This window comes from Scophthalmus maximus, chromosome 6 (assembly GCF_022379125.1).
Source record: "Scophthalmus maximus strain ysfricsl-2021 chromosome 6, ASM2237912v1, whole genome shotgun sequence".
Taxonomy (NCBI): Eukaryota; Metazoa; Chordata; class Actinopteri; order Pleuronectiformes; family Scophthalmidae; genus Scophthalmus; species Scophthalmus maximus.
The window spans coordinates 19027643-19051374 of NC_061520.1; the positions used below are offsets into that span (position 1 = coordinate 19027643).

The window sequence follows — 23732 nt, forward strand, 5'->3', positions numbered from 1 at the left end:
TTGACATCAGCTGTGAATTGGCTCATCACTCAACAGCAGCAAGCGGTGAAATACAACATTGTTCATCGCCAGCGCTTCACTTGCACAATTTGCATTGCAGCAATAATGGGCAGTTGCACACAAACATCTTGAAAGAAAAAGGAAATTGCACGAGACGGACACCCGGGGAGCTGGATCCCAGGACATGAAAGCGACAGCGCGCACTGAGCGGTTTGTCTGATCTCCTCCGTGGTGCTCTCCGCACCCCACTGTCACAACCTGGCTTTATTTAAACAGTCTGGAGAGCCCAGAGTGGGCTGGCTCCACCTTGCCAAAAAGCACTCTCCAGCCTGATCTCCATTTCAAAAGCAGGGGGTTGAAGCGGGGCGGGCGCCACTTGAGGGTGCAACTGCCCAAAAAAGGTCCCTTCTCAGAAAAGTTTAAGAGGAGGAGAGGAGCTGGGAATACAGAGCTCACTTGGGAGTATGCCCACCAGGAGCTCTGAGGTCGAGAGGTCATGCAGAGAGGAGAAAGAGTGGAGGGAGGGATGGAACAGAAGAGGCAGCAGCAAAAGTTTTCTCAGCGCACACACGGCACGAGGCGCTCGTACCTGTGATTTCCGTACATCAGCCACTGCATAATTGCCCCGTGAGATCCACGAGGTGTCCTCGGCCACCTGTAAACCTGTTCCTGAGAGGTTGATCCTGAATTGACCCTGACACAAGAGGGAACGAGACAGGGGAAGGAAAAAAAAGAGTCCAGATGTATTTAAAGAGGCATTAACAATGACTATGTCAGCGTTTTGATGAAGAGAATATCGAGGGTCTGAATAAACACGAGCGGCAGCAAGAACGGCAAAGCATTACAGGAACGGCAGGAAGCGAATAGGTGGTTTTCAAGGCACCGTGAGAGCAAACTGAGTGGAAATCAACACAAAGCTATAGCAAATAATGAAATTCATTAGAGATAATGCTCTTTAAAAGGGTAGATAAGGAATGCAAACACGGTAAAAAAACATATCATAAATATTGGGCATTGCTTTGAATTCACTATCAAATGTGTGATTGTGTCAATTTCATTTAACTTTATTAGCTTGGTGGAATTAGCAGTGAAGCCCAAAAAGCATACATGTCAAATGGGGGGGGGGGGGGGGGGGGTGTTACACAGTAAGGCCCAGGGCGAAACGAGGATTCGAACCAAGAACCCTTGACTCATGCATAGACAGGACGCCTGTCAACACTGCACCACCGTGTGATAGTGTCGCGTAGGAGAATCAACATACTACAGACGTTAACTGCTTCTAATAGGATGAATGGTTGTCGCGGCGAAAAACATTTTGTAGCAGAAAAAAACACTAATGTGCACAAAAAGAGCTGCACACTATTTAGAGCATACAAGTCTGTTCTAGCATATGTGATCGACAGCTGGTGTCGTCCTCACCTGTGGACAGCGGGCGGCGCTGTAGCAGTCTCCAGCTGTTGCAAACGGCACTTTTCTGCCTTCGCGGGTGACGGCAAACTTCCAGTCTGTAGCTAGGGACATAAAGCAACGCACCAAATCAAGTGTGGTGCGTGGAAATGATTGTCTTGAAGTTTGCTGTCAGGAGACCTTCGATGAACTCGCACAGCTTACACCTGACAATGACGACCCAAGTCGTGTCTCTTAACACTAAACGTGGCCTTCGTTTTTCGGGTCAGTCTAATGGTAATATCAGTGTAATTCCATCTACTTAGAGCAGTTTCACTTAATCCCCTCGAGCCTTGTAATTGTGCGCTGCTCAAATAAACCTCGAAGACATCTTGATCCCATTAACCCTCGAGAGCAAGGACATAATTAAATGGCAAAGGAAGTTCTTATTTGAGAGTAATGTGGAGTTTACATTGGCACAGGATGCTCTGGCGTGTGTGTGTGTGTGTGTGTGTGTGTGTGTGTGTGTGTGTGTGTGTGTGTGTGTGTGAGTCATCTGCTGTCTGTGTGTTGTTCGGGCCACTTACTGATGATGTTCATCTCGCTGATGTCCAGGCGAACTTTGGAGAAGGTGGTGATGCCAGCAGAGGTGTAGTCTCTCCGACAGTCACAGTCTGCCCTTCTGGAGCCATTCGCTGGGCACTGGGTGGGGTCATTGAGCCTGGGACACACACAAACACACACACACACACACACGCACACGCACACACACACAAGATCAACTTCACACTTCCGTGGAATTTCACCATTTTAAACACAAAGCACCGCCAAGAGTGGGGTCTTTCATTTTGAGAGCATTATTTCTTCATTTCACGTTCAGATTCTGTCTGACGCCTTCCCCTCAAAATCCTGCCCCGTCTCTCGAAAAAGCCCGGGCTCTGCTCCAGCTCTAAACGGTTTGTCTGCACTCAGACACACGGCGGCAGCAAAAGAAATGCCCCGTGTGTCAGTCTGAGTCGCTCTCCCCACTCAGGGGGCTTCTGTGCCCTCGCGGAACTTCTGCTCTCAGACTTTTTTTGGACCCTGTCAGAAGTCCCCGACCAATAGGGGGCCAGATATGCCGTTGACCAATGAAATCGCCAACGCCTCATTGTAGGTGTGTTCACTATGCTTGGTACAGCTTGATACTCGCCAAAATGCATGGCCAAGAACTAAAATAAGTATTTTGTTTTAATGGTAGAACTGATTTCTTCAAATTGAATTTGTGAGGTATACATCCAACATGATGTGCTTGGCTTACAAGTGTTAATCACACTTAATTATGCAAACACCGTAGCCTGGCAACATATAAGCAGCCTGACCCTGAGGAAAGTGACGCATGGGACATTTGTGCAGCGACAGTATATCTGCGTGTAGACAAAAATGAGCAGGGCAAATTCACACGTGAGCAGGGGCCAGGGTTTTGAGGGAGAGCACCACAATATCTGAACGTGTAATGAAGAAATAATGCTCCCAAAATGAAAGGCGACGTTCTTGAGTGAACACAGGGAAGAAACTCCATTTACGAGTCACTCGGATTTCCGTGATGAACCGGGCTCTTCTCTTCGTTATCCTGTAAAGCTTTTTTTCGCTTACCTGAAGCCAAAGATCTCGGAAAAATTCTCCCCTTCTCCCATCACCAAGGTGAGGTACTCCTGCGGCGTCTCTGTCTGCATTCCTGCGCAGTATACCTGGGGAGGAAAAGGGTGGAGGAGGAGTGGCAGGGGCAAGAGGTGGGAAAACCAGACCAAGGAGGGGTGGGAGTGGGGAAGCAAGGCGGGGGGGGGGGGGGGGGGGGGGGGGGGGGGGGGGGGGGGGGGCATGTTAGGAAAGGAACCCACAGACGATAGTGTTTGACCTGAGCGGGCTGCTCCTTCACTGTCACTTTAATGGAAGTCCAAGACGGAGGAGAGGAAGGAAGTATGTACTCCTAGTGTTAACCAGCAGCGGCGTGAGCATCGGTGCCGACTTAATGCCAGCAGCCTGACTACTGTCCACAGCAGAAAACAACAGCAAAAATCCCAATTTCAACAAATAACCTCGAGTTGAACATCGGGGTTGTATCAATAAGTAGGCTGATCGTGTTACTTGTCTAGTTGAAGCCCCTCAAGTCCCACAGCTCTCTCCATGGACTCTCTTGTTTCATCTCCTTTTCTGTCGCTCTCCTTCTTCGCCTGATTTTGTTCCTCCATGCCATCAACAGGACTCATTTTTCTCCTGCCAGGTTGACTTGTTTTTGTCAATTCGGCTGTTCCGCCGTCTGTCATCACCCGGGTAGCTGCCTCCTTGTCCCGGTTACGCAACGGGCGACGCAGTTCCTTTGTGCCGTGAATCGTTTTGGCCATTTTTCCACGAAAACTTAATTATACTCCATCATCAAGCGACGGCGGATGTTATTGACGTGCGTTTGCCGTGGTGAAACTACAAATTTCCGAAGATGGACAATAAAAAATGCAGCGTCTCCATCCCGCATTCTTCAGTGTGTATTACCACCGTGTGACATCAGATGACCGCACACACTCTATAAATTATTCATAGGCAACAGTAACTTACATGATGACGTGTGTCACTTCTGGGTCATATTCATACTCATCTACTTCGGGTAGAATCGTTTACGTCCGTGCGTGGCGCGTCACGTTAAATATCGCTGCCGCAATGAATTGTGGGACGCCTATATCTCCTTTCCTTTCGCATAGGAAGCTCCAGTGTACCCTATGCTAAAGGAGATAGGAACGGAAACATTGAAGCTCCTTTCCTATGCATTTAGAGAATCCGAACAGCTCTTACCATGGCTGCTGATGTAAATACTTCCGAGTCACTTCAAGATTTAGGAAACCTCCTAAGCCAATTTGACAATTCGGCTTTGAGTTATGGCTTCATCCGCTGTGCTTTGTGCATTTGTCAGTTTGAGGGTGGAGGTGGCTCAGGAGAACACCGGCGCAGAAGCTTCCAGAGGGAGGAGAGAGACAGACAGAGGAGAGCAGTGCGACAGTCAGGTAATACGATCATGTACCTTGAGTGCTTTTCCTTGAATGTTGAGAAAGTGTTCGCTGTCCGGGAGGGGGCCGTTAATACTCTGGACCTCCTGACAGCTGGAGGGCAAATGGCCTTTAAGACACACAAAAAAAGCGGAAATAAGTACACCAGTGTATTATGTAAAGATCTAACACAGAGCAGGCATTCAGACTGTATACACTCACGCATACACACACACACACACACACACACACACATTTCAGCAGTGAATCCAAGTGTGGCGAATCGCTGCATAGAAAAAGGAAAAGCCTCTTTGATGTCCCATCTGGCCGTAGGGAGGTGAATATACAGGACAATAAATCTTTGATGTTTGCCTAAGATCATAAATATTTCACTAAAGGCCGAATCTCAGGGATGAAGGGATCAAGTCGAGCAATATCTTAACACTGGAATCTGAGATGCATTCAGTTGCGCCCCCCCCCCCCCCCCCGGTAGCCCTGAGCTGCAGTCTTCTCACAGTACTCACAGCTTGGATTTCTGCAGACTTTTCTGGCCTCTGGCTTGGCGTCTGGAGAACACCCATTGCTTTCTTGACCATCTGCGGAGACACACTGCACCGTCCTCTCCATCTCTCCGTCGCCACAGCTCGCCGAACACTGGAGGGGGGGGAGGGGGGGGAGCCACGACGGTGTGAAAATACAACTCGCGGATAAATGTCTGTCTTCCGTCATTTCAGGACTAATTTAGTTTTGAGCCAGGTTGAAGTCAAATAGTGCCATGAATTAAAAGTCAGGCAAACAAGCCCATAAAACCATTATTGAAGATACTGTGCATGAATAAATTCAATTAAACTTGCTATGCATGAATTATAGCAATTGCTGCTTACCTATTTACTACGGTATACTAATTTCAAATTTAGACAATGACAAATGATTGATCAAGAAACTGTCATTTGTCTTATATCACTCACATCGTAACATCATCATTTTTTTGAACCTTTCATTTTTGGAAACTGACACTGAAAATATGCATGCCCCATCTTGAGGAAATATTGATCAATGACTGGGCAACATCTACATACATGGCTTCACTCACCACTCCCCAGGTTCCAACCCTCCACTCCTGTGGGGGCACGCACGGGTCCACATTACAAGGCATGTAGCTCTCAGGAGGGGTCCCGGGGCAGTTGGACAAAGACTGATGGCCGTACTCATAGCTGTCATTCTCCACATGCACCTCGCTGCAGGAGACCAGACGCCGGCGGTAGCCCCGGCCACAGCTGGCCGAGCACTGGAAGGAGGGAATAAATCAGTGGCATTGAATAACAGCGCTGGAACTCCTCCTCAGGAAACCCGGGTGATTTCTGTCATTGCCACGTGACTCGATTCAAAGATGGCCGTTTACCGGAATGGTCCTTTTGATGGGTTCATTTTTACTTTTTCATTGCACGCAAGTTTTTACAGTTAAGACCTCGGAGGGCTTTGGGGGCACTGCATCAGGTACATGGCACAGGGTATCTTTGGCTCTGACCTCAGTCCATTCCCCTTTGATCCAGATGAATTCACAGGCGTGGGTGTTGCAGCCCTCTACGTCTGGAGGTCGGATCTGGTTCACACAGTACATCTCGTGGACCTCCTGCTGGTTGTGGTCAACGCACTGCAAGGCTCGTCGCCTGTGGCCCGCTCCGCATGACTTACTACACTGTAGTGGAAACAACACAGAGACGGTGATTTAAATCATACACCGTGGTGACTGGAGAAACATAACCAAACTCCTACAGTATAGATGGACAACACTTTGTGTGTTGTTGTTTTTTAAAGACTGGTTCTTTTTATTCAAGCGGACCCAGTGATGTATGTGCGTAGTTAGCTGCACTTGAAACACGGAGGCTTCGGTTCGAGCAAAGTGGGGAGTCTTGGAACAGCGAGGATGCAGAGTTTGAAGATTTGTGTCTTCTTGTTAGCAGACGACCTTCACTGCATGGGAGGAAAGCACTGTGTTGGTGAGTAGGAGGACCTGCAGTGAGGACGTGGCCAAAGAGCTGACGAGAGATTACACGACTCCAAACTGTTCACAGTTCAAAGCGTGTCTGATTAGAGTGTCTGGTGTCGACCTCCTCTTGCCACTTCTTCTTTGATCACTGAGATCCAGTTATCTTTGCGTGTTTTTGCTTAGCTTAGCATGAAGGCAGGAAGCAGGGGAAAACAGCCTCGGATGGGACAGTACCAAAGCAAAAAGCTGTTTCAGCATATAACCAACGGCAAAACCACAACTTGTTGCTGCGTCAGAGGCTTGGTGCAGAAGAACCACCTCAGCAGTTTCTACTCTATTCCGTAAATCCGGTCCATGAAACAACTCAACTTCAAGTCTCTGGTGTAACTCGCGCAGTCAACCTTTCAGGAAGGACTTCGGTGAGCCTTCCACTTCAGTGAGCCTTCCGCCCTCTCAACACACTGAACATTGTCAAACAGCGGAAAATACCTGGAACACACATGACTTGTGCTGGGCTGCTGTGCAATAGAGGAGTGAACCCACTTTACATGACTCAAGTTTCAGAATGTTCAGTGATACTCATTGAAGACCGAGCAATGATGAACAAAATTAAAAACAACTTGACCGGTAAATTATGCCCATGGCAACACACTAGACGGCAAAGAAATAAAATATTGATGTACTGTAGAAATTATTTTCTGCCTATGTGCACTGTAAATTCTACCCAGGTGAAGTGCTGTAATCACCTCCAGCTGATAACAGGGACACCAGACAGGCAGCTCCACACACTTCCCCGCACTAATTGGACACTCCCTTCGGAAAAGACACGTCTCGCTGATCAGTGACCCAGATTCAACATCACTCCAGCACAGTGAAGAAGAAGAAAAGTCCTGCTGCAGCTGCCCGTTCTAATAATCCCGACTCTCGACAAGGATCTGTAGCCTCGGGCCTACAGGGAAATGCTGAACATCAGCGGGAATGTGCACGTTGAATGAAGCCTTATGCTCTGTCGTTGTAAGCACTTTCACAATCAAAGCAGATTATAGGTTTTCACAATTCAGAAATGCAAATGAGACTTCTAAGGCCCGCATACATTTGGTTTCTCAATAACATTACATACCATTGACTAAATAAGCAAACAATGAAACATTCGAGAACATAAATCATCCATTGGTATTCATTCTTAGTAAGAGCTTTCAATGAAGGGAAAAAAAACTTGATCTTTTGGGTGTAGTCTGATCAGATTGATGGACAGTGGCCCGGAAACGTGAGTAAACATCCCAACAACTCTCAATGTAGTGTCTATAGTTGCCTAATCCTGATTGGTGCATACATGGAAGCCTATTTTTGCAACCAAGACCTGCCCACTTTAAAATGGACAAATGTTGAGAAGAGGAGCAACATATTCAAAATAACAATAACTACGGACAAATCTCCCCCCGTGTATGCGTGGGTTCTCTCCGGGTTCTCCGGCTTCCTCCCACAGTCCAAAGACATGAAGAATGGGGTTAGGTTAATGGGAGACTCTACATTGACCGTAGGTGTGAATGTGAGAGTGAATGGTTGTTTGTTTCTGTCCAGGGTGTACCCCGCCTCTCGCCCCAATGTTGGCAATGTTGACCCTTAAATTGATAAAGCGGTAGACGATGGATGGACGGATGGACGGAAAAACCTCTAATTTCTTAAAACAAATAACCAAAACAGTTTTAACTCTGGCAGGAAATAATCTGTGCCCATGTCGGACCACATCTCTGGAAAAAAAAAATGCGACTGAAAATTTGGATTTTAGGTTGTTGTTCTTTTTTTTTATTGAACTTTCAACTCGTTGAACTTATCAATTGGACAACAAGGGTCTGGTTTAGGAGAAGAACAATAAACAAAAAACCAAAAAAAAACCACAACACCCAAAAAAACAAAAACCCAGAGGAACAAAGAAAAAAGGCTGATCGATTGGTTTCCATCAGGGGCCCCCTCTCCTCCCTCTTGGTCCCATGACAGCAGCGCCTCCGACCGAGGCATCAACTCACACTGCAGCAGATATGGAACTCATCCCCGCCCGGCACACACACACACACACACGCACACACACACACACACTGTGTCGGCGCACAGGCCACCCCGGGTTCTCTCCTCTCCTCGCCTCATCTTACCGTCTGCCAGCCTCCCTCTCTCCACCGGTGCCGGGCGGGACAGTCGCCCACCCGGCAGCTCTGGCCGGACGCCGGGCGGGCGCGCGCGGAGCAGCCGCTCTCCGGCGCGCCGCGTCGCTCGCCGACCTGGCACAAGACCTCTCGCCGCCGGACGCCGTCGCCGCAGGACGCGGAGCACTGCGTGGAGGACAAGTAAGAGCTCAGGGATTTCTTTTTTTTGGGAACCTTTAACACGAGTTTGATTGCGCTTTACCGCAGTCACAGCCCTGTGATGTCGCAGCCATCGCGACGCACAACGCGCCTGGCCAACTTTATTAGCGTTTTTTTTTAATTTTTATTATATAAATTTATTTATTTATGTGGTGGTTCACTTAATCTGAGGAAATATACTTCACTAGTGAATGTGATGCTGTTGTGTTGACATTGTATTCATTTGACTAACTGCTCACGTTTGTCTCGAGGTGGCCAATGTCGAACGAGATGCTGATATGAGAGTGGGGATGATTATATCATGATTTTGTTTTTGCATAATAGCATCAGGCTTCTTTAACTGGCCTCTCTAGAAATAACTTACAAGGCATGTGCATGAAGGACATGTGCAGCCGAAGTGACTGCAAGCTTCCACGTTCTTTTTTTTTTTTAATCTCACATAGTTGATTATTAAATACAAATATTTAGAAAATAACTTTACAGAAAAGTGAAGCAGTACAAGGCCGGAAGCCGAGAATGTAGACATATATGTATTTTGTTTCCTTGATGTCTTCTCGGTCTGTGTCCAGGCTACAGCAGCGATGTTTTTAATAAAAGTGCGTCGTCTCTGCTGTAATGCAGAACACATTTCCACAGAGAACAGAGCGAACGAGGGAGGGAGGACGAGTCTGTTCTGTTCTGCTGTAAGGCGGAAAGAGCGCGGCGGGAACGGTCACGTGACACGTAAATGCATGCATTCTTTCGAGAAGGGTATATGTCACAGCGACTTATTTGTGTCTTTTCTCTAACAGATGCTGCTGTTGATCGCTGGCGATCGACGCGACGAGCAAATGACATAATAGACGGCCAGATAGATCGCACGTCTACATAGATTTAAAGTGTACATTCTGAAAAAGACAGAAAGTGATAACAACGTTTGTCTATGTTTGTGTGCGTGCATGACCGCGAGTGAGACCGCCACCACACACAGCAACAGCTCATTAAGGAGCAGGAAATGATAAACACATCCAGATGATCAAGCAGCGATGAGATCAGATGACCGGACCGGAGCCTTTCCACCTGAATCCATGCACACGTCGGTCTGTTACAGGTATCAGGACAACATGTCCTTTTAGTGTGTGGCACAATGTAACATGTTTCACCGCCTGTTATCTGCTCTGACATCTTAACAGTTGAGCCACTAGGCGAGCGTGTTGCACCATGGGTAACCATGCTGGGCTTGGCGAAGAGCCTCGTGCGGAGTGTAATTTTCTCCTGGCGAGTGTCCTGCTGCACAGCTGTTCAGAGGAGATGCACATCCTCACTTTTGTAGCTCCGCGTTCAGAGTGAATTCAGAGAAAGAGACAAGGCACCCCCCCCCCCCCCCCCCCCCCCCCCCCCAGACATAACGAGTACATTGAGGGAAAGAAAAAGGGGAATAAGCACAGTACATCCAGCAGCCCAGGTGAAGTTGTGAGTGGCAATGATGACGTGAGTGAACTGGCTCTTCTTTTTTTTTGGGTAGGGCTTTCAAAGACAAGAACAACATGTGGTTTCCATTGTGGAGGCAAAAGATAGAGAGGGGAAAAAAAGTAAAGGGGTGATAGAGGGCGAGAGAGAAAAAGTGATCAGTTGGGGAAAAGAGCAACAGGCAGATGGAGGATAAAAGGGCCAGAGAGGAGGGAAAAGGGTGGAAGAGAACATATAGCGATGACGGGGGGTTGATTTACACTGACCGGAGCTCGCATCAAAGGAAAGCTCACGTCCCTCCCGTTGTCCTTCGTACTGTAGCGCGGTGTCACAGTGTTACAGCACCTCAGACCTCTGTGTGCAGCTGCCCCGTGCAGGCCTGTGCTGCAGCCCAGCAAACCAGCATGTGATGTGTGTAAAAGCACCCTGCCTTAGTTAGTGGTCTGGCATCGTGCATAAATACAGTCAGCTTTCTCTGCAGATGTTTTCACACGTATGCGCGTACTCGCCTGCAAGCTGACAGGCATTAAAGTGGAATGAGAGGAGTGAGAAGAAAAAAAACAGGCGGCGAGTCTGGCAGCGTGAGAACAAAGCGTGCCAGAGGAGTGTTTTAGAGCAAGGTCAGGGAGTCCTACCTCTCCCCAGTTGCCAGTTTTCCACTTGGGGCATCGCCCACCTCGGCAGCGCCTCTGCTTGCTGGGTTTGGGGGACAGGTGCAGGCAGTTTTCCTCCGGCACCGGGCGACCTGAACCGGTCACACAGCTCACCTTACGGGACTTGACACCTCTTCCACAGGACGCTGAGCACTGCAAGATGTCAGAAGAAAGACGGAGTTGCATTGAAAGGTATGCCATGTGTAAAAACTGTAAACCAATAAAATTCATCGTTATTTGAGTTCATGAAGAGCATTAATGGAATTCAACAGGAAAAAAGCTAAATCTGCATTTGCAAAGATGAAAGCGCAGCTGTAATTAAAAACAAGCTTGGTATTTATTGAACAGGGTGATGTTGATTATTTTGTTGTTCTCTTTGTATTTCTTTTGACCCCCCCCCCCAAAAAAAACGAGCTTGCGACCTAGTTCCACGTGGATAGCAAGTCCAATGGCAAAGCGTGTCCAATCGCCCCGGCAGCAGTTTGTTGCACCTCCGGGTTCACTGAGTAACAGAAAGTCTGACCAAATGTGACAGGCAGACACACACACACACACACACAAAGCAGCAGCATTACAGCAGGGAGTGGAGAGGGGCTGGGCCGTGCTTGGATAATCAAAGGGGGCGTTGCATGTGGGGATGGATGGGAAGCGACAGGCTCAGAGTTGAACGAGTACGTGGCCCAGCGTGCGGTGCTGCCCTGGCCAGCACAGTCCCTTGCTGGACAGGAACATGCTGTGACCTCTCACCTCATTCACGGAGGAAGAAGGGTAGGGAGGCTCGTGAAAGGAGGAGCTCATAAAATGCTTAATGCTTCTTTTAACAATCCGGGCACCCTTCACACTCCAGTTTGTCTTGTAATACGCTAGATTCATTGGGATTACTTGTGCTGTCAGCGGATTGTCCATTTAGTCAACCAATAAAGATGAATCCGTTCTGCCTTTTGCCAAAAATAAAGACAATGACTCTTGTGATTCTTGTGTGGATACTGTTGTGCTGAAGCGCAAATGAAAGATGACACTTCCCATGATGAATCATAGCACATAAGTGGTAGACTGGTTTAATGGTTGTAATATGTCACTCACAGTTCTCCTTATGCCGAAATATCAAATACCACCGCTGACACTGTCACAACGGAGACCATATTCTTTCATGCCATTGCCTGAAACGAAGACGACGCGCAGTGTCACCTTTGTTTTAGATGAACTGTGTAGAGCAGCCGGGGAAACTGGACTTTCCAGTAAATGCTCGAAACACTGAAGAAAAGCATTTACACCCTGTCAGACTGTTATTCTGCTCGAATGTCAAGTCATTCCTCAAACGTTTTCTATACCTTTTCACAAGGACTTTCCTGCTGTTTGGATGCCCTCAGAATACCTTGGGAACCAGTGGACCAAATTAAAACAGTTTTATCAGTGCACTAACACGCCCCCATCCCGCCACCACCGCCGCCTCCCACCCTCCCTCCACGCAGGGTTCATTAACTTTGTCCACAGGTTCTCTGGGGTTCGGTAATTATCCATGGCAGTGCACTATTACAAACATCACTGCTGGCACACACTTGACCTTAACATTTCCCACTTCATCACGTAATGAAAAGTAGGCATCATTTTATTTACATCAAAGTATGCTACACGCAGCGTAGACTCTGTGTCAATCACCAGCCTGATCGGTTTGAGCGCGCTTCTACAAAGCAGTGTTCACAGGATTGTTGCACTCTTACGGTCTCAGACGCAAAATGCATGATTCAAATGTATTTAAAGATGTTTTTTTTTAATTAACCCACGCCCTCCACCTAAGTCCACCACTTTCCATTGTCAGCGCAGTTTCTGAGACTCCCACTGAACTCTTTTTTTCTTGTCTTTGTTCTTTTATTCCTGGATCACAGGCAATTTCCCATAAATCTGTCTGTGCTGATGGGATGGAACAGGAAGGGGCCCCTCCCCAGATCAAACGGGACCCTTGACCTGCCAATACACCACTGCATTGTCTTGCTAGAGGCCCCCCTCTTTAGAGTCACTGTCACTGGGCCCCCACATTGGTCAACTGTCATCAACCCGCATTAGACCACAGTCGAGGGGCCTGACAAAAAGGGGCAAAGGGTGCTGCCGACTTCATAGCCAAGCACGCGTCACCAGGCGTCCCAGAAAAAGCCGCCGGGGCAGGCATTAAGAGGGAATGCACACAGTAAATGAGACGGGAGCTATACATTGAGGCATTGTCACACAGGACAAAGATTTACCTTCGGGGAAGGAGCTTTGAACTCCGGACGCTGACGGTAAAAAGCAGGGTTCGCTCAGAGAGGTCAGCAGAGGCCCTGACCGCATAAAATAACAAGGATATTGCTCAGTGATTTGTGCACTTTCATTCAGGAAAAACACCCCATTGAAAAGACTAGAAGGAGGAATGCTTCATAAGCTATTTGCCTAAATCCTTTAGCCAAAGTCAAAGGTAAAAGTAAATGACGAAGGTAATGTTTTCATCCATAGACACACTGTAATGACCATGGAGTTAATCTTGAGTTGAACATTTCAATGTAGGATTGGAATGTTTTTAAAGGTTGGTACTTGCATACGTTGTTTTGTTCCCCTCTTTTTCTTAGCTTGCTGTGACAGTGGCCCATCTCACTGCATGTGATAAAGTGTTTTGTTCAAATAAGAATGAAAAAAGCCTTGGATGGTACCTCTACTTCACTTTAATCGTAACCTTTTCTGGAAATGAACAGAAATCCAACAAATCCATAAAAAAATTAAATACTGACATAACATTAAAATGAAGTAACAATAAATACAAGTAATTACATAAATATACAGAAATCTTCTTGAAACACAGACTAATACTGCCATTTGTGAATAAGAGACATACAATGTACTTATTTCAAGAGCCTGTTGATGTGGTGTTTGTGCTGTACTGCTATTTTAATAAAGAGGTTGACCACAAGGAGTTAAACTGCCAAGACTGAAAAAATGTAATTAATAGTAGGATGTGCCGAGATCTGATTTTACGCCGCCTTACAATCACAAATGTGGAGTAATGTGGGAGTCATTATGCGAGCGACAGCTCTCATTATTAAATGCTGTGTGGTAAAAATGTACTCGCGGCTGTGTTAACAGGCCCTTAAAATAAGATGTGATGTCAGTACAGACATTTATGACCAGGAAGAGTCAACTGGGTGGGCTGCAGCCAAAAGTTGCCCCTAACCACAGATTCCGGATCAGTTTTCACTGTCCTTGAATAGAATGGTAAGCAACAAGGTGGTGATGACACACGCACACACACACACACACCCTGGATATGTGATTAGGGCCATCAACTGCACAGGATAGCCTCAACAACTCATGCTTAATTTTAGCCAGCCAAAATCCCTCCAGTTCAAGGGTGGGAACGATACGGCAGGGGGGCAATCATAGCAGAGACTGAGGTAGACACATTAGGTTGGCTCAGAATAAGAGCTCTGGATACAAAACACCTTTAACTTCCCCTGTGGTCACAGGTGTCTGTGTTCAAAATATGACATTTTAACAGCCCATCCTCATAAAGGTCGGGCACGTTGTTTCATGCACATTCAAAGACAATGCGGCATTATTTCAACAAATCGGTGATAGACTTCGCATTCAGCTGATCAATCTGATCAATCCACTAACTGCTCATGGAAAGAAATAAAACAGTACAGAAAAGGCAGCATCAAAAAAGCAATGTGCCACAATAAACACCTAACCGACCAAAAGTGTGATGGTTCATATATGATATTTATATCTTATATTATCTCCCTTGTTCGGCCAAAGCACCACTGTAGTGTAGGTTATCATAGTTTTAATGGCTAGTTGAGTTGTGTTTTGTTCCAAGTGAGGTATTGTTGAGCATAGCATATTTAGCAACTCCAAGTACTTACTGTACAAAGCAAACATTAACTAACAGTATACAAACACTCATATCAAGCACCTTTGGAGCAGAGAGCTTTAACCTATTGTTTTGGCCACACTAAAAAAAAAACAATCTGGGTCAAAACCCTCTGCCAAACTGGAATACAATGGCTATTAGTTCTAATTACCACAAACTCAGTGAGACACTTTATTTTACAGTGTTAGTACAGCTGCTGTTTATCTGCGTTTACTACTGATACTGGACGTTTCAGGGCCTTTTGTTCTTCCACATCAATGTCGTTCTGGGTTAACACCACTGTTGGTTTCACAACAGAGGGTAAATGCATAGGCTGTAAAATAAAGTGTCTAAATAGGATTAGTAACTTCTCTATAAAACCACATGTGCCTTGAGACAAATTGAATTCTTAATACAATAGCCATTTCTAAGATGTATATAGTACCAAGATGTATAGATAGTACACAGCCCAAATACAGTCCTATGTAAGCTGGCGCTTTCAGTGATCCTGACAGAACACCAAACTATATTGTGTAGCACCACATTTTTGTAGATTATGGGCCATTCTTTGGATAATAAAAGAACAAGGCATCATACTGTATATTCCTGATATACAAAAACATTCATCAGTATTTGCATATGAACAACGATTGGCTAAATGTGCGAATACAAAGAGCTAAGACACAAAATAAATCACTTTTTAAAGTTAATGCTATATACAAAAGGTAAAAAGGAAAAAAAATATCTTAATAAATTATCTTTAAAACAATATTTTACAAAACTAACTTTGATTGTGATACAAAGTGATCCTGAATTTTTCAAAAACTAGTACACGGCTCATCAACAGTTTTATGGTAACTAGGACTGACAAAAAAAAGTTCTTATGGTCACAGCTGTCACTGGAGCATTTTGTAATGTACTTTTTTTGGCATATTGCAGGAGAGTGTATCTTTGCCATTTAAGTGCAACAGAAATGATCTTAAAAAATGTCTTGAGGAAACATTGACCAATCACAGGCACCAGAGAGGGAGCAGGAAGTGGAGGGGGTTAAAAGTAGAAGTAGAGCGGGAGGGTCGTTTCTCCAGTGCAAAAGCACTATAGTCATCCTGCCCCTTTAAGACCGTTTGTGAAAGAGTAAGACTACAGGTATTTGAAAAAAAATGTGAGGTTGAAAAACAAGATATAGAATATTTTTTATGAGCGTACCGAGCTCCATGGGTCTGTGCTCCATTGGGGGCTAGACGGGCATGGCTGAGTATTGCACTGCTCACGATCTGGTGGCTTGTCATGGATCTCGCAGCTCAGATCATTGAAACGCTCGCCGTTTGGACGCTGACACACCACCAGCCTCGTCTTTATCCCACCTCCACATGGCTTGGTGCACTGAAGACAGCAGGAGAGGGGAGAGGTTGTGTTTTACATATGGGTACGGGGAAAGGGTTTTTGTAATGTGAAGGAATAACTACTTTTCTCTAAAGTAAATTTGGAAATATAAATACACTTCCAAAATAATTTTTGGGTGAAGCATAGAGAAGTACTGATTCTTAGACTACATCCATACCTCTACATTTTCATCAACATCAGAAGTTATCTCCGTCCACACTAACACCTCAAAAAGCATATCATGTGACCATTCACGTACACTGTCCGTGTGTTACTACTCTGGTTGCTTAGTTACAGAAAGTACTAAAAACGAGAAACAACAATGGTGAAAAAGGGATTTATTTTCTTGGATCAGGAAGTGTACGTCTCTGTCCATACTACAACGCAGCCCCGGAGTTTTCAAAATGAAACGGGCAAGCAGCGTTTCCAAACTTCAGTTTTAGCCAGTGGAAAACTCCGGAGTAGTGTGGACGGAAGGCGTAAACGTAGCATTGTAAAACTAAAAGGTAGCAGTGTGGATGCAGCCTGGTGTGATTTCAAATTCATTTTCAAACACCTGCGCTGAGTTGCTTCTGCATCAACGTAAATATTCAAACACAAATGTGCTATCCCCAGTGCTTACAGTTTCCCCTCTAAGCTAAACAAGTATCCGTCTAGGACACTTGGTGAGCTGAGATAGCGAGGCTCCATGGTGAGCAGTAATCTCTCGTGCAGTAAAGTGGGGTCTGTCTTACCTCTCCCCAGTTGCCATAGATCCACTGAGGACATGGTCCTGACTCGCAGGATCGCTGCTCACTGGGCCGACTGCGATCCTCACAGCTGTTGGCAGGGTAGCCGTTCTCATCCTGGCAAACCACCACACGCCGCTGGAAACCTCCTGCACATGTGCTGGAGCACTGTTGATAGAGAGAGAAGAGTGTGCACGGTCAAAGAGATGCTTCTCTCTCTCTCACACACACACACACACACACACACACACACACACACACACATACACACACACAGCGTATTGGTATAGATGAGTCCTCAGAGGGACATATCCTAGTATTATTTACATTTCATTTAGACAAATAAAGACACTAATGCAAAACTCCCAGCTGCAGCCCAGTCTTTTATGTCTATCAATGATAGTTGAAATGCACACAGTACACACTTTTGAGGAGCAAATCTGAAGAACACAGTGTATATTGTGTGCACACTACACAGACAAGCAAGAGATATCTAAGGTCAAATAAGTGACAATGTTTGCTGATATATAAAATACATATCCTCAGGACAGAGGAAGGAAGAGTCACCAGAAATAGCTGTGATTACTTCCCAGAATTATTTAAAACTCAAAGTTATTTTTGGATTGACACGATCACGTTCATACGCGTTTTTCTTTGTCTTTTTAAAGAAGCTGAACAATTCAGAGAAAGAGATCCATGGGAGGCTGAGGCCAGAGGCCTTTGGGTCACAATATCCCACTGTGTTCCATCACAAAGGCCAAGGCCAATGTATTAAAAAGAGTACGTGGAACTGGGCCTAACTTCATGAACTTGAGGAGGTGTACATCAGGTCACAAAACGCACCATAGGAAGAAAATAACTGGCTCAAACTATTTTAAGAAACTGTAGGACATTTTACATTAACGGTTGAGCACAGAGAATACTTGGTTTCTTGAGGACAGATTCAGTCTGTTGGGACACCTAAAAGGAATAGAACAGCATTTTGGGAACTATGCTTGATTTACTATCTTGCTTTGAGCGGAAGGAAGCACTGCTCTTCTCTGCACTACTCTCACGTCTGTTCAGTAAATATGAAGCTACATTCAGAAGTTGGTTAGCTTAGCTTAGCACAAAGGCAGGAAATGGGGCAAAGAGCAAACCAGGCTCTAAAGGTCACTAAATCCATGTATACAGGCGTCTAAAGCTCAGTAACTCAAGTTATCTCATGTTTGTTTAATCTGTTACCAAATTTAGAGATATGAAAGTGGTATCAATCTTCCAATATCACCTTTGCCAAGAATACGTTTTTTTCCCTAGTATATATTTTCATATAAATCAATCGGTTCAATAAAGACATGTTGTTCAAAGCAGTCCGAAATAAAACTGACATGGTGCCGTTGAACTGACTTGAAGTATTTTGTCAATGGAACGAGCATTACAATTATTTCAGTCATTTCAATGCTGCCTCAGCTCAGCTGTGGTCTCAATCCCCCGCTTGCATGTTTGCACTTGAGATTTAGCACAGAATTTCAAATGTCAGGCCCCCCGCAGAAAAGGTCGCTGACCACTATGATGTGACGCGGCTGTGTGCACAGTAAGATGCCTCACCGCGCCCCAGGGTCCAGTCCGCCATTGGTGGGATTGGCTACGGGGCAGTTGCAGGTTGTTCCTGGTGCTGGTGTTTGGTGAGGACGGCAGAGGTCGGGACTCACTGGAGCGGGACGGGCATTGAGACATAGCGCAGTCCTGCGCGGTGGTAGGACGATCATCTGGGTCACACTCACTCGCATTCACTTCTTGGTCGCTGATGACGCACAGTACCTGCCGTGTCGTCTTCCCCTGGCCACAGGTAACCGAGCACTGAAAACACACGCAAACGCACACACAAACACAGAATTCAGTCGAAGGAGCATTTCTTTTTTTACACAAAAAGATTGATGACACACCAATGAAGGGATGCAGGTTGACTACCAGTGCCAAAGTTGACCTGCTTTCAAAAGCTGCAGGACCAGCGACGTTCTGTGTCTCAACAAAGACATTGGGGCATTTAGAGCTAAGAAGAACTACTTTTTTTCATAGAGGTGTTCATACCATTCATATGGTGCAGCATCTTGCTGCATAAGCCTGTGCAAATTAGTGAATGTGAGGTATTATTCGTGACTGAGTTCAGACACTGAGGCTGGAAAGGTGCACAGGTTCACTTAGCTCCGACGCTAATAAAAATCAGCAAATCATTGTGGAAAACCCTTCAGCGGCAGCTTAAATTTTTTTTTTCAGGAATCGCTTTCCCCGTTAAATTGTATCGGCCGTCACTAATTAAACTCTGCCGTCCGTTTGTGTGCTGTCTGCACACCATTGCCAGCACTTGTCAACAGACAGTTTTGTGTTGTTTGTGAGGGCAGAACCTCTGCGAGTCGCAGAACCTCTGCGAGTCGCAGACTGCGACGCAGATGTACAACCACAAGTGAACCGAGTGTTTCTTCGGTTACAACATATCCGACAGAGTGAGACGTCTTCTTTCATGATTCCCCAATCATGTCACATCACTGTCAGGGTTGGCATTCTCCCAGCTGAACTTTCATTCATATTAAAGGAATCAGATCTGACTCACTTGAAACAGAAATAATCAAAAACCAAGCCTGTGCTTTTTCTATTCAAATAAAGTCATTTTGTGTGTCACATCTTACTCATCTTACTCACTCTTTATGAATGAAAAACATATTATTTTATACATTATACTCGTGCCCCATATATTTTAATATACTCTTTTTTCAACTGAGTCCAAGAAACATGGACTCCTTGTGGTCCAAGTGTTTTTCTGAAGGGCCTTACAAAAGAAACTCATCCCCAATTCGGTGACGTGTTTGCTATTGTCTCAGATGTGGAGGCGCTGACCACATTTCCAGCTGTCTGACACCAGATTGAGAAACTTGAACCCCACGGTTTGTTGGGGGCCAGAAACAGAGTCGACCAGCGGAGCTTTGTTAACCATATTTAGATGGAATTTGATGGCACTTAACTTGCAATGCTCTTCTCTTCAGAAAAACAATGAAGAGTCAACATCCTAACCAAAGTCCAAGACCAACGGAAAGCTAAATTTGACTTGGTGTGAAGCTCATTCCATTGAAACATGGATTGCTGCAAATTGCCATGGCTTTGGTACTGGCTGACGATGCATTATCTTCTCAAAAGCCCCTCATACAGTTTCCTTGAGAAAAATAATAACACAAGACATATCTTACATCAAGCGTGAGTGGTGTCTCACGCAGCTCCTCCCTAGCAGAGTCCACTCTCTAGCTTGCATAAGGTGATCTATTATACTTATGCAACAGCCGTCTTCTCTTAAACCTCGCCAGGGATTACACTGTCCAGAGGTTTACAGTGCGCTGTCAAAATGTTATGGATTTCATAGGACCATAGATACAGTAAGACGGCTTTACATACATAAAGCTGGTGTATATGAGTTGGCACCAAAGGAAGCTGTTGGATAACATACTGTCGGCTGCACAGACCCTGACAACAATCACAAACTCTGTCATACTCAAGTGTTCTGACCATAGACTGTATATGGTTCTGACACTGCAAGACAAAGCTATTTTGCTCTGGGTTGGTAAGTTTGTGTGTGTGTGTGTGTGTGTGTGTGTGTGTGTGTGTGCGCGCGCATGTGTTTGTGCCTGGGATAGGCCTCTGAAATCTGTTTTAGCCTTGGGATGAACCATTTCCTCTGCGAGGGTCAATGAGTGTCTTTGGCTTGCTGGTGTGGGTGTGCATGCATATGTGTTTGTGTGTGTGCACGTGTGTGCGTGGTGACCAGACCTGCAGTCTAACTGTACTGTATCACCAGGATTGTGATGAGAAACATCTGTAAACAAGACTGGAGCCCCTCACTACAGCCCCTTGCATCTCCCAGCTGCAGAGTGGCTCACTTCAGTTCTCTCTCTTTCTCTCTCTCTCTCTCTCTCTCCCTCTCTCATTTCATTTGTAGAGGACCATGATGTTCTCTGGTAAACCTTAATAAACATTGTGTTTTAAAAATCCCCAAAAAATCTCTCTCTCTCTCTCTCTCTCTCTCTCTCGCACACGCACCCAAGCACGCACGCAGGCAGGCACGCACGTACACACACTTTGGTCTTTCTAAAGTTATGAGAACACTCCTTGCGACACTACTTTAACCTGAATCCTAAAACCAATTCTTAACCTTCACACAGCCCATTAAAGTAGCGAGGACCGAAATGTCGAATATACGATAGACATTTGCCTTCCAGCTGCAACCCTGTCTCCACATCCCTGCTCCCTGCTGCCAAGGTGAAAAATCTTGTAAAGTATACTGAAATTAAACTTGCAGGAAGAAAAACATCTGGATGGCACGGTTGATGACACAATTTAGGTTAATCAACAGTGCTGTCCGTCAGTGTAACAAGATGCAGATCTGAGGGGAAATACTTAATTGTTCAACAGGAAAACTCTTCTCCAGATTTCCACTGATTTGAATCTGTATATACACATTGTCATTTGGAGATGACGCATGACAACTGGGTCAGATACAACTGAATAAATGATAGCAAATGGTTTTTTCTTACCACTGTCCATTCCAGCACTTTCCACTGTCCGCAGGCCACTGCTGAGCACACCTCTCTGGCAGGGGGTTTTGGTAGGTGGGCACAAGCCGACTCCTCTGCCACACCGCCCTGGTTGTCACGGCAGCTCACATAGCGCATCCGCGTACCTTTGCCGCAGCTAGCCGTACACTGGTGTGCAGACGAGACAGGTTAAGAGGCTGGAAACCAACAAGAAGGGGAAATGGATTGAGGATATGTCAGCACAACCAACCTGAGTCCAGGAACCAAACCGCCACTGGGTTTTGTGGGCCTGGTGGGAGGGGACTTTTGTCCCTGGGGGAACAGGGTGGCTGCTGGGACACTGAGCCAGTTCACAGTCCTGTGGAAGGAAGGACACAAACACCCTTTCATGCAGTGATTAACAAAGTGAATATACTGTAACAACATCTGTCCCTGACCACAAAATACCATGAATATCAGAGATAGCTCCTCTGACATGGGACCGTCATTAACAACTTAAACTTTATTCCTTCAGCTCTACATTTGAGAGCGGTTGTGTTTCCCATCAACCCTTTCCCCCCACCTTACCAAAACAACATTAACAGGGTCCGCCCCGTCAGTTCAAACTATGGATTGTGGCAGTAAGCCACTCAGCATAAAGGCCTGATCCCTGTCATAACAGGTCACAGTGGAGTGGTATTCAGGGCTCCAATGCCCATGCTGGCGTGGTTGTAAACTCCACCCCTAATCCACCCCCTTGTCCCTCACCTTCCGCCCTTTCCTCTTTTTCCCCTCATGCCCTCTGGTGCCCTCTGACCCCCAGTCTCTAGGAATGAGGGCCTGAATCAGGTCACACAGGATCTGAGCAGGCTCCACATTCCACACTCTGCCACCCAATAGCAACAAATAGGCCCTGTGGCAGTGCGTGAAGTAGCTCTATACTCGCTTCATGTCAGTCACATTTTAAATGCATGAACTAATAATATACCACAGATTTTCTAATGATCACGTGAGTTTGAGCGCTGAAGCGTTCATACTGCAGCTTTTAAGGCTGTAGTTGTACAAATTAGACAATAGACCTAAACAGTGTTCACTGTTCAGCCTATGAGAGGAAGTATTGAGCAAAGCATCTCTTGCCTCCACCTCTCTTCTCCTTGTACTGAGAAAGAACTCCATCCAACCATCCATCCGTCCACCGCTCCCTCCTTTTCTAAGCATTGCCTGGTGGCTGTCGGCAGTGGGACAGGAGGCCTGTTGGCCCACTTCATGGCTGACTGGTTAGGATCACAACAAGGTGGGGCGACTGCTTCAGGGTCACTGGCTCTGTCGGCCCAGGCACCGGAATTAAGAGCCGCTTCGACTAGAGGGGGGCCTCATCCTGAGTCTGCGTGCTCAGCCCTCTAAAATGGGTCTGCGCCCCAAGCTGATCAAACAAAACTAGAATTCAGCTCAAAATAGGTTTCTTTGTTTTTTCTGTGCCTGTACACAAACAGATTTCGACGACAAACATAATCACACATCACATTTCACAGTCTGCGCTACCAGTAAGTGGACGAGAATAGACCTCATTTGAAATTGTAGCATGACATTTCAACTAACCTGCTCTGTATATTAGTAATATTAATAACATCTGTTACTCTATACTTGTATATGTGTAATGACAATAAAGTTGAATCTCATCTCATCTCATCTCATCTCATCTGTTGAATGTGACTTTTGTGTTTTTTTTCCCTGAATTATGATTTCTATAATTTCAAGGTCTGTAGACACATGTTCAAGAACAGCTGTCACAACCAAAGGATGCTTTGAAATGAGGGTACCCAAACAAAGAGTAAATACTTCTTTAAGTTTTCTCTGAAGAATAACCCTGCAGATAGTTGTGTGTCCCTATGTGAGTATGGTGAGGCCGGTACAACCTCCCCCTCTGTCTTTCCCTCCCGAGCAGACTGGATCAGACGGCAACGCTTTATTGAGTCCAGGTGGAAACGCAATGTGTGCTTATCTCTGTCTGTTTTGAGTGTCAGTGTGCGTAAACATGGATTCTCTCTTCTTTTCTCACAGTATGAATCAGTTTGACTCTCAGCTATGGAACAACTGTTGCTGTTACTGCGATGAGGAGATTGAGAGACAGTGGGAAGTTAAGAGAAGTAAAACAAAGATACTAGAGAGAGGGAGAAAAGAGAGGAAGAAGGAAGCAAGATAACCATACCTGGGTGTCAGTGGGTCGGGTGGCAGCATTACATTCAGTGTCATCCATGACAGCACCATAAGAGCCGACCACACACTTCACAGCTCTCATTTGGTAGCCTGGCCCACACGAGGTAGTACACTGGGTTCAAAGAGGGGAAAAA

At 45.8% G+C, this 23732-nt stretch overlaps 1 protein-coding gene across 3 annotated transcripts in view; it reads right to left on the minus strand.

Annotated features, from left to right (window-relative positions):
• Positions 1 to 23732, minus strand: part of LOC118309720 (A disintegrin and metalloproteinase with thrombospondin motifs 9-like) — a 43993-nt gene that overhangs the window by 3396 nt on the left and 16865 nt on the right. The window contains exons 23-38 of one of the 3 annotated variants that reach the window (XR_004793572.2): positions 23591 to 23710; positions 21653 to 21760; positions 21403 to 21570; positions 18431 to 18682; positions 16850 to 17011; positions 15939 to 16115; positions 10838 to 11008; positions 8544 to 8720; positions 5932 to 6102; positions 5497 to 5691; positions 4928 to 5057; positions 4439 to 4533; positions 3022 to 3116; positions 1974 to 2107; positions 1420 to 1511; positions 590 to 683 (exon numbers count right to left, since the gene is read on the minus strand). Coding sequence is in view for 2 of the 3 variants with exons in the window: in XM_035632133.2 (XP_035488026.2) it covers positions 590 to 694; positions 1420 to 1511; positions 1974 to 2107; positions 3022 to 3116; positions 4439 to 4533; positions 4928 to 5057; positions 5497 to 5691; positions 5932 to 6102; positions 8544 to 8720; positions 10838 to 11008; positions 15939 to 16115; positions 16850 to 17011; positions 18431 to 18682; positions 21403 to 21570; positions 21653 to 21760; positions 23591 to 23710 (2352 nt within the window). In the remaining variant the exon portion in view is untranslated. Of the gene's footprint in view, positions 1 to 589; positions 695 to 1419; positions 1512 to 1973; positions 2108 to 3021; positions 3117 to 4438; positions 4534 to 4927; positions 5058 to 5496; positions 5692 to 5931; positions 6103 to 8543; positions 8721 to 10837; positions 11009 to 15938; positions 16116 to 16849; positions 17012 to 18430; positions 18683 to 21402; positions 21571 to 21652; positions 21761 to 23590; positions 23711 to 23732 lie in introns of all 3 variants that reach the window. The other 2 variants (XM_035632133.2, XM_035632135.2) reach the window with 2 other exon arrangements.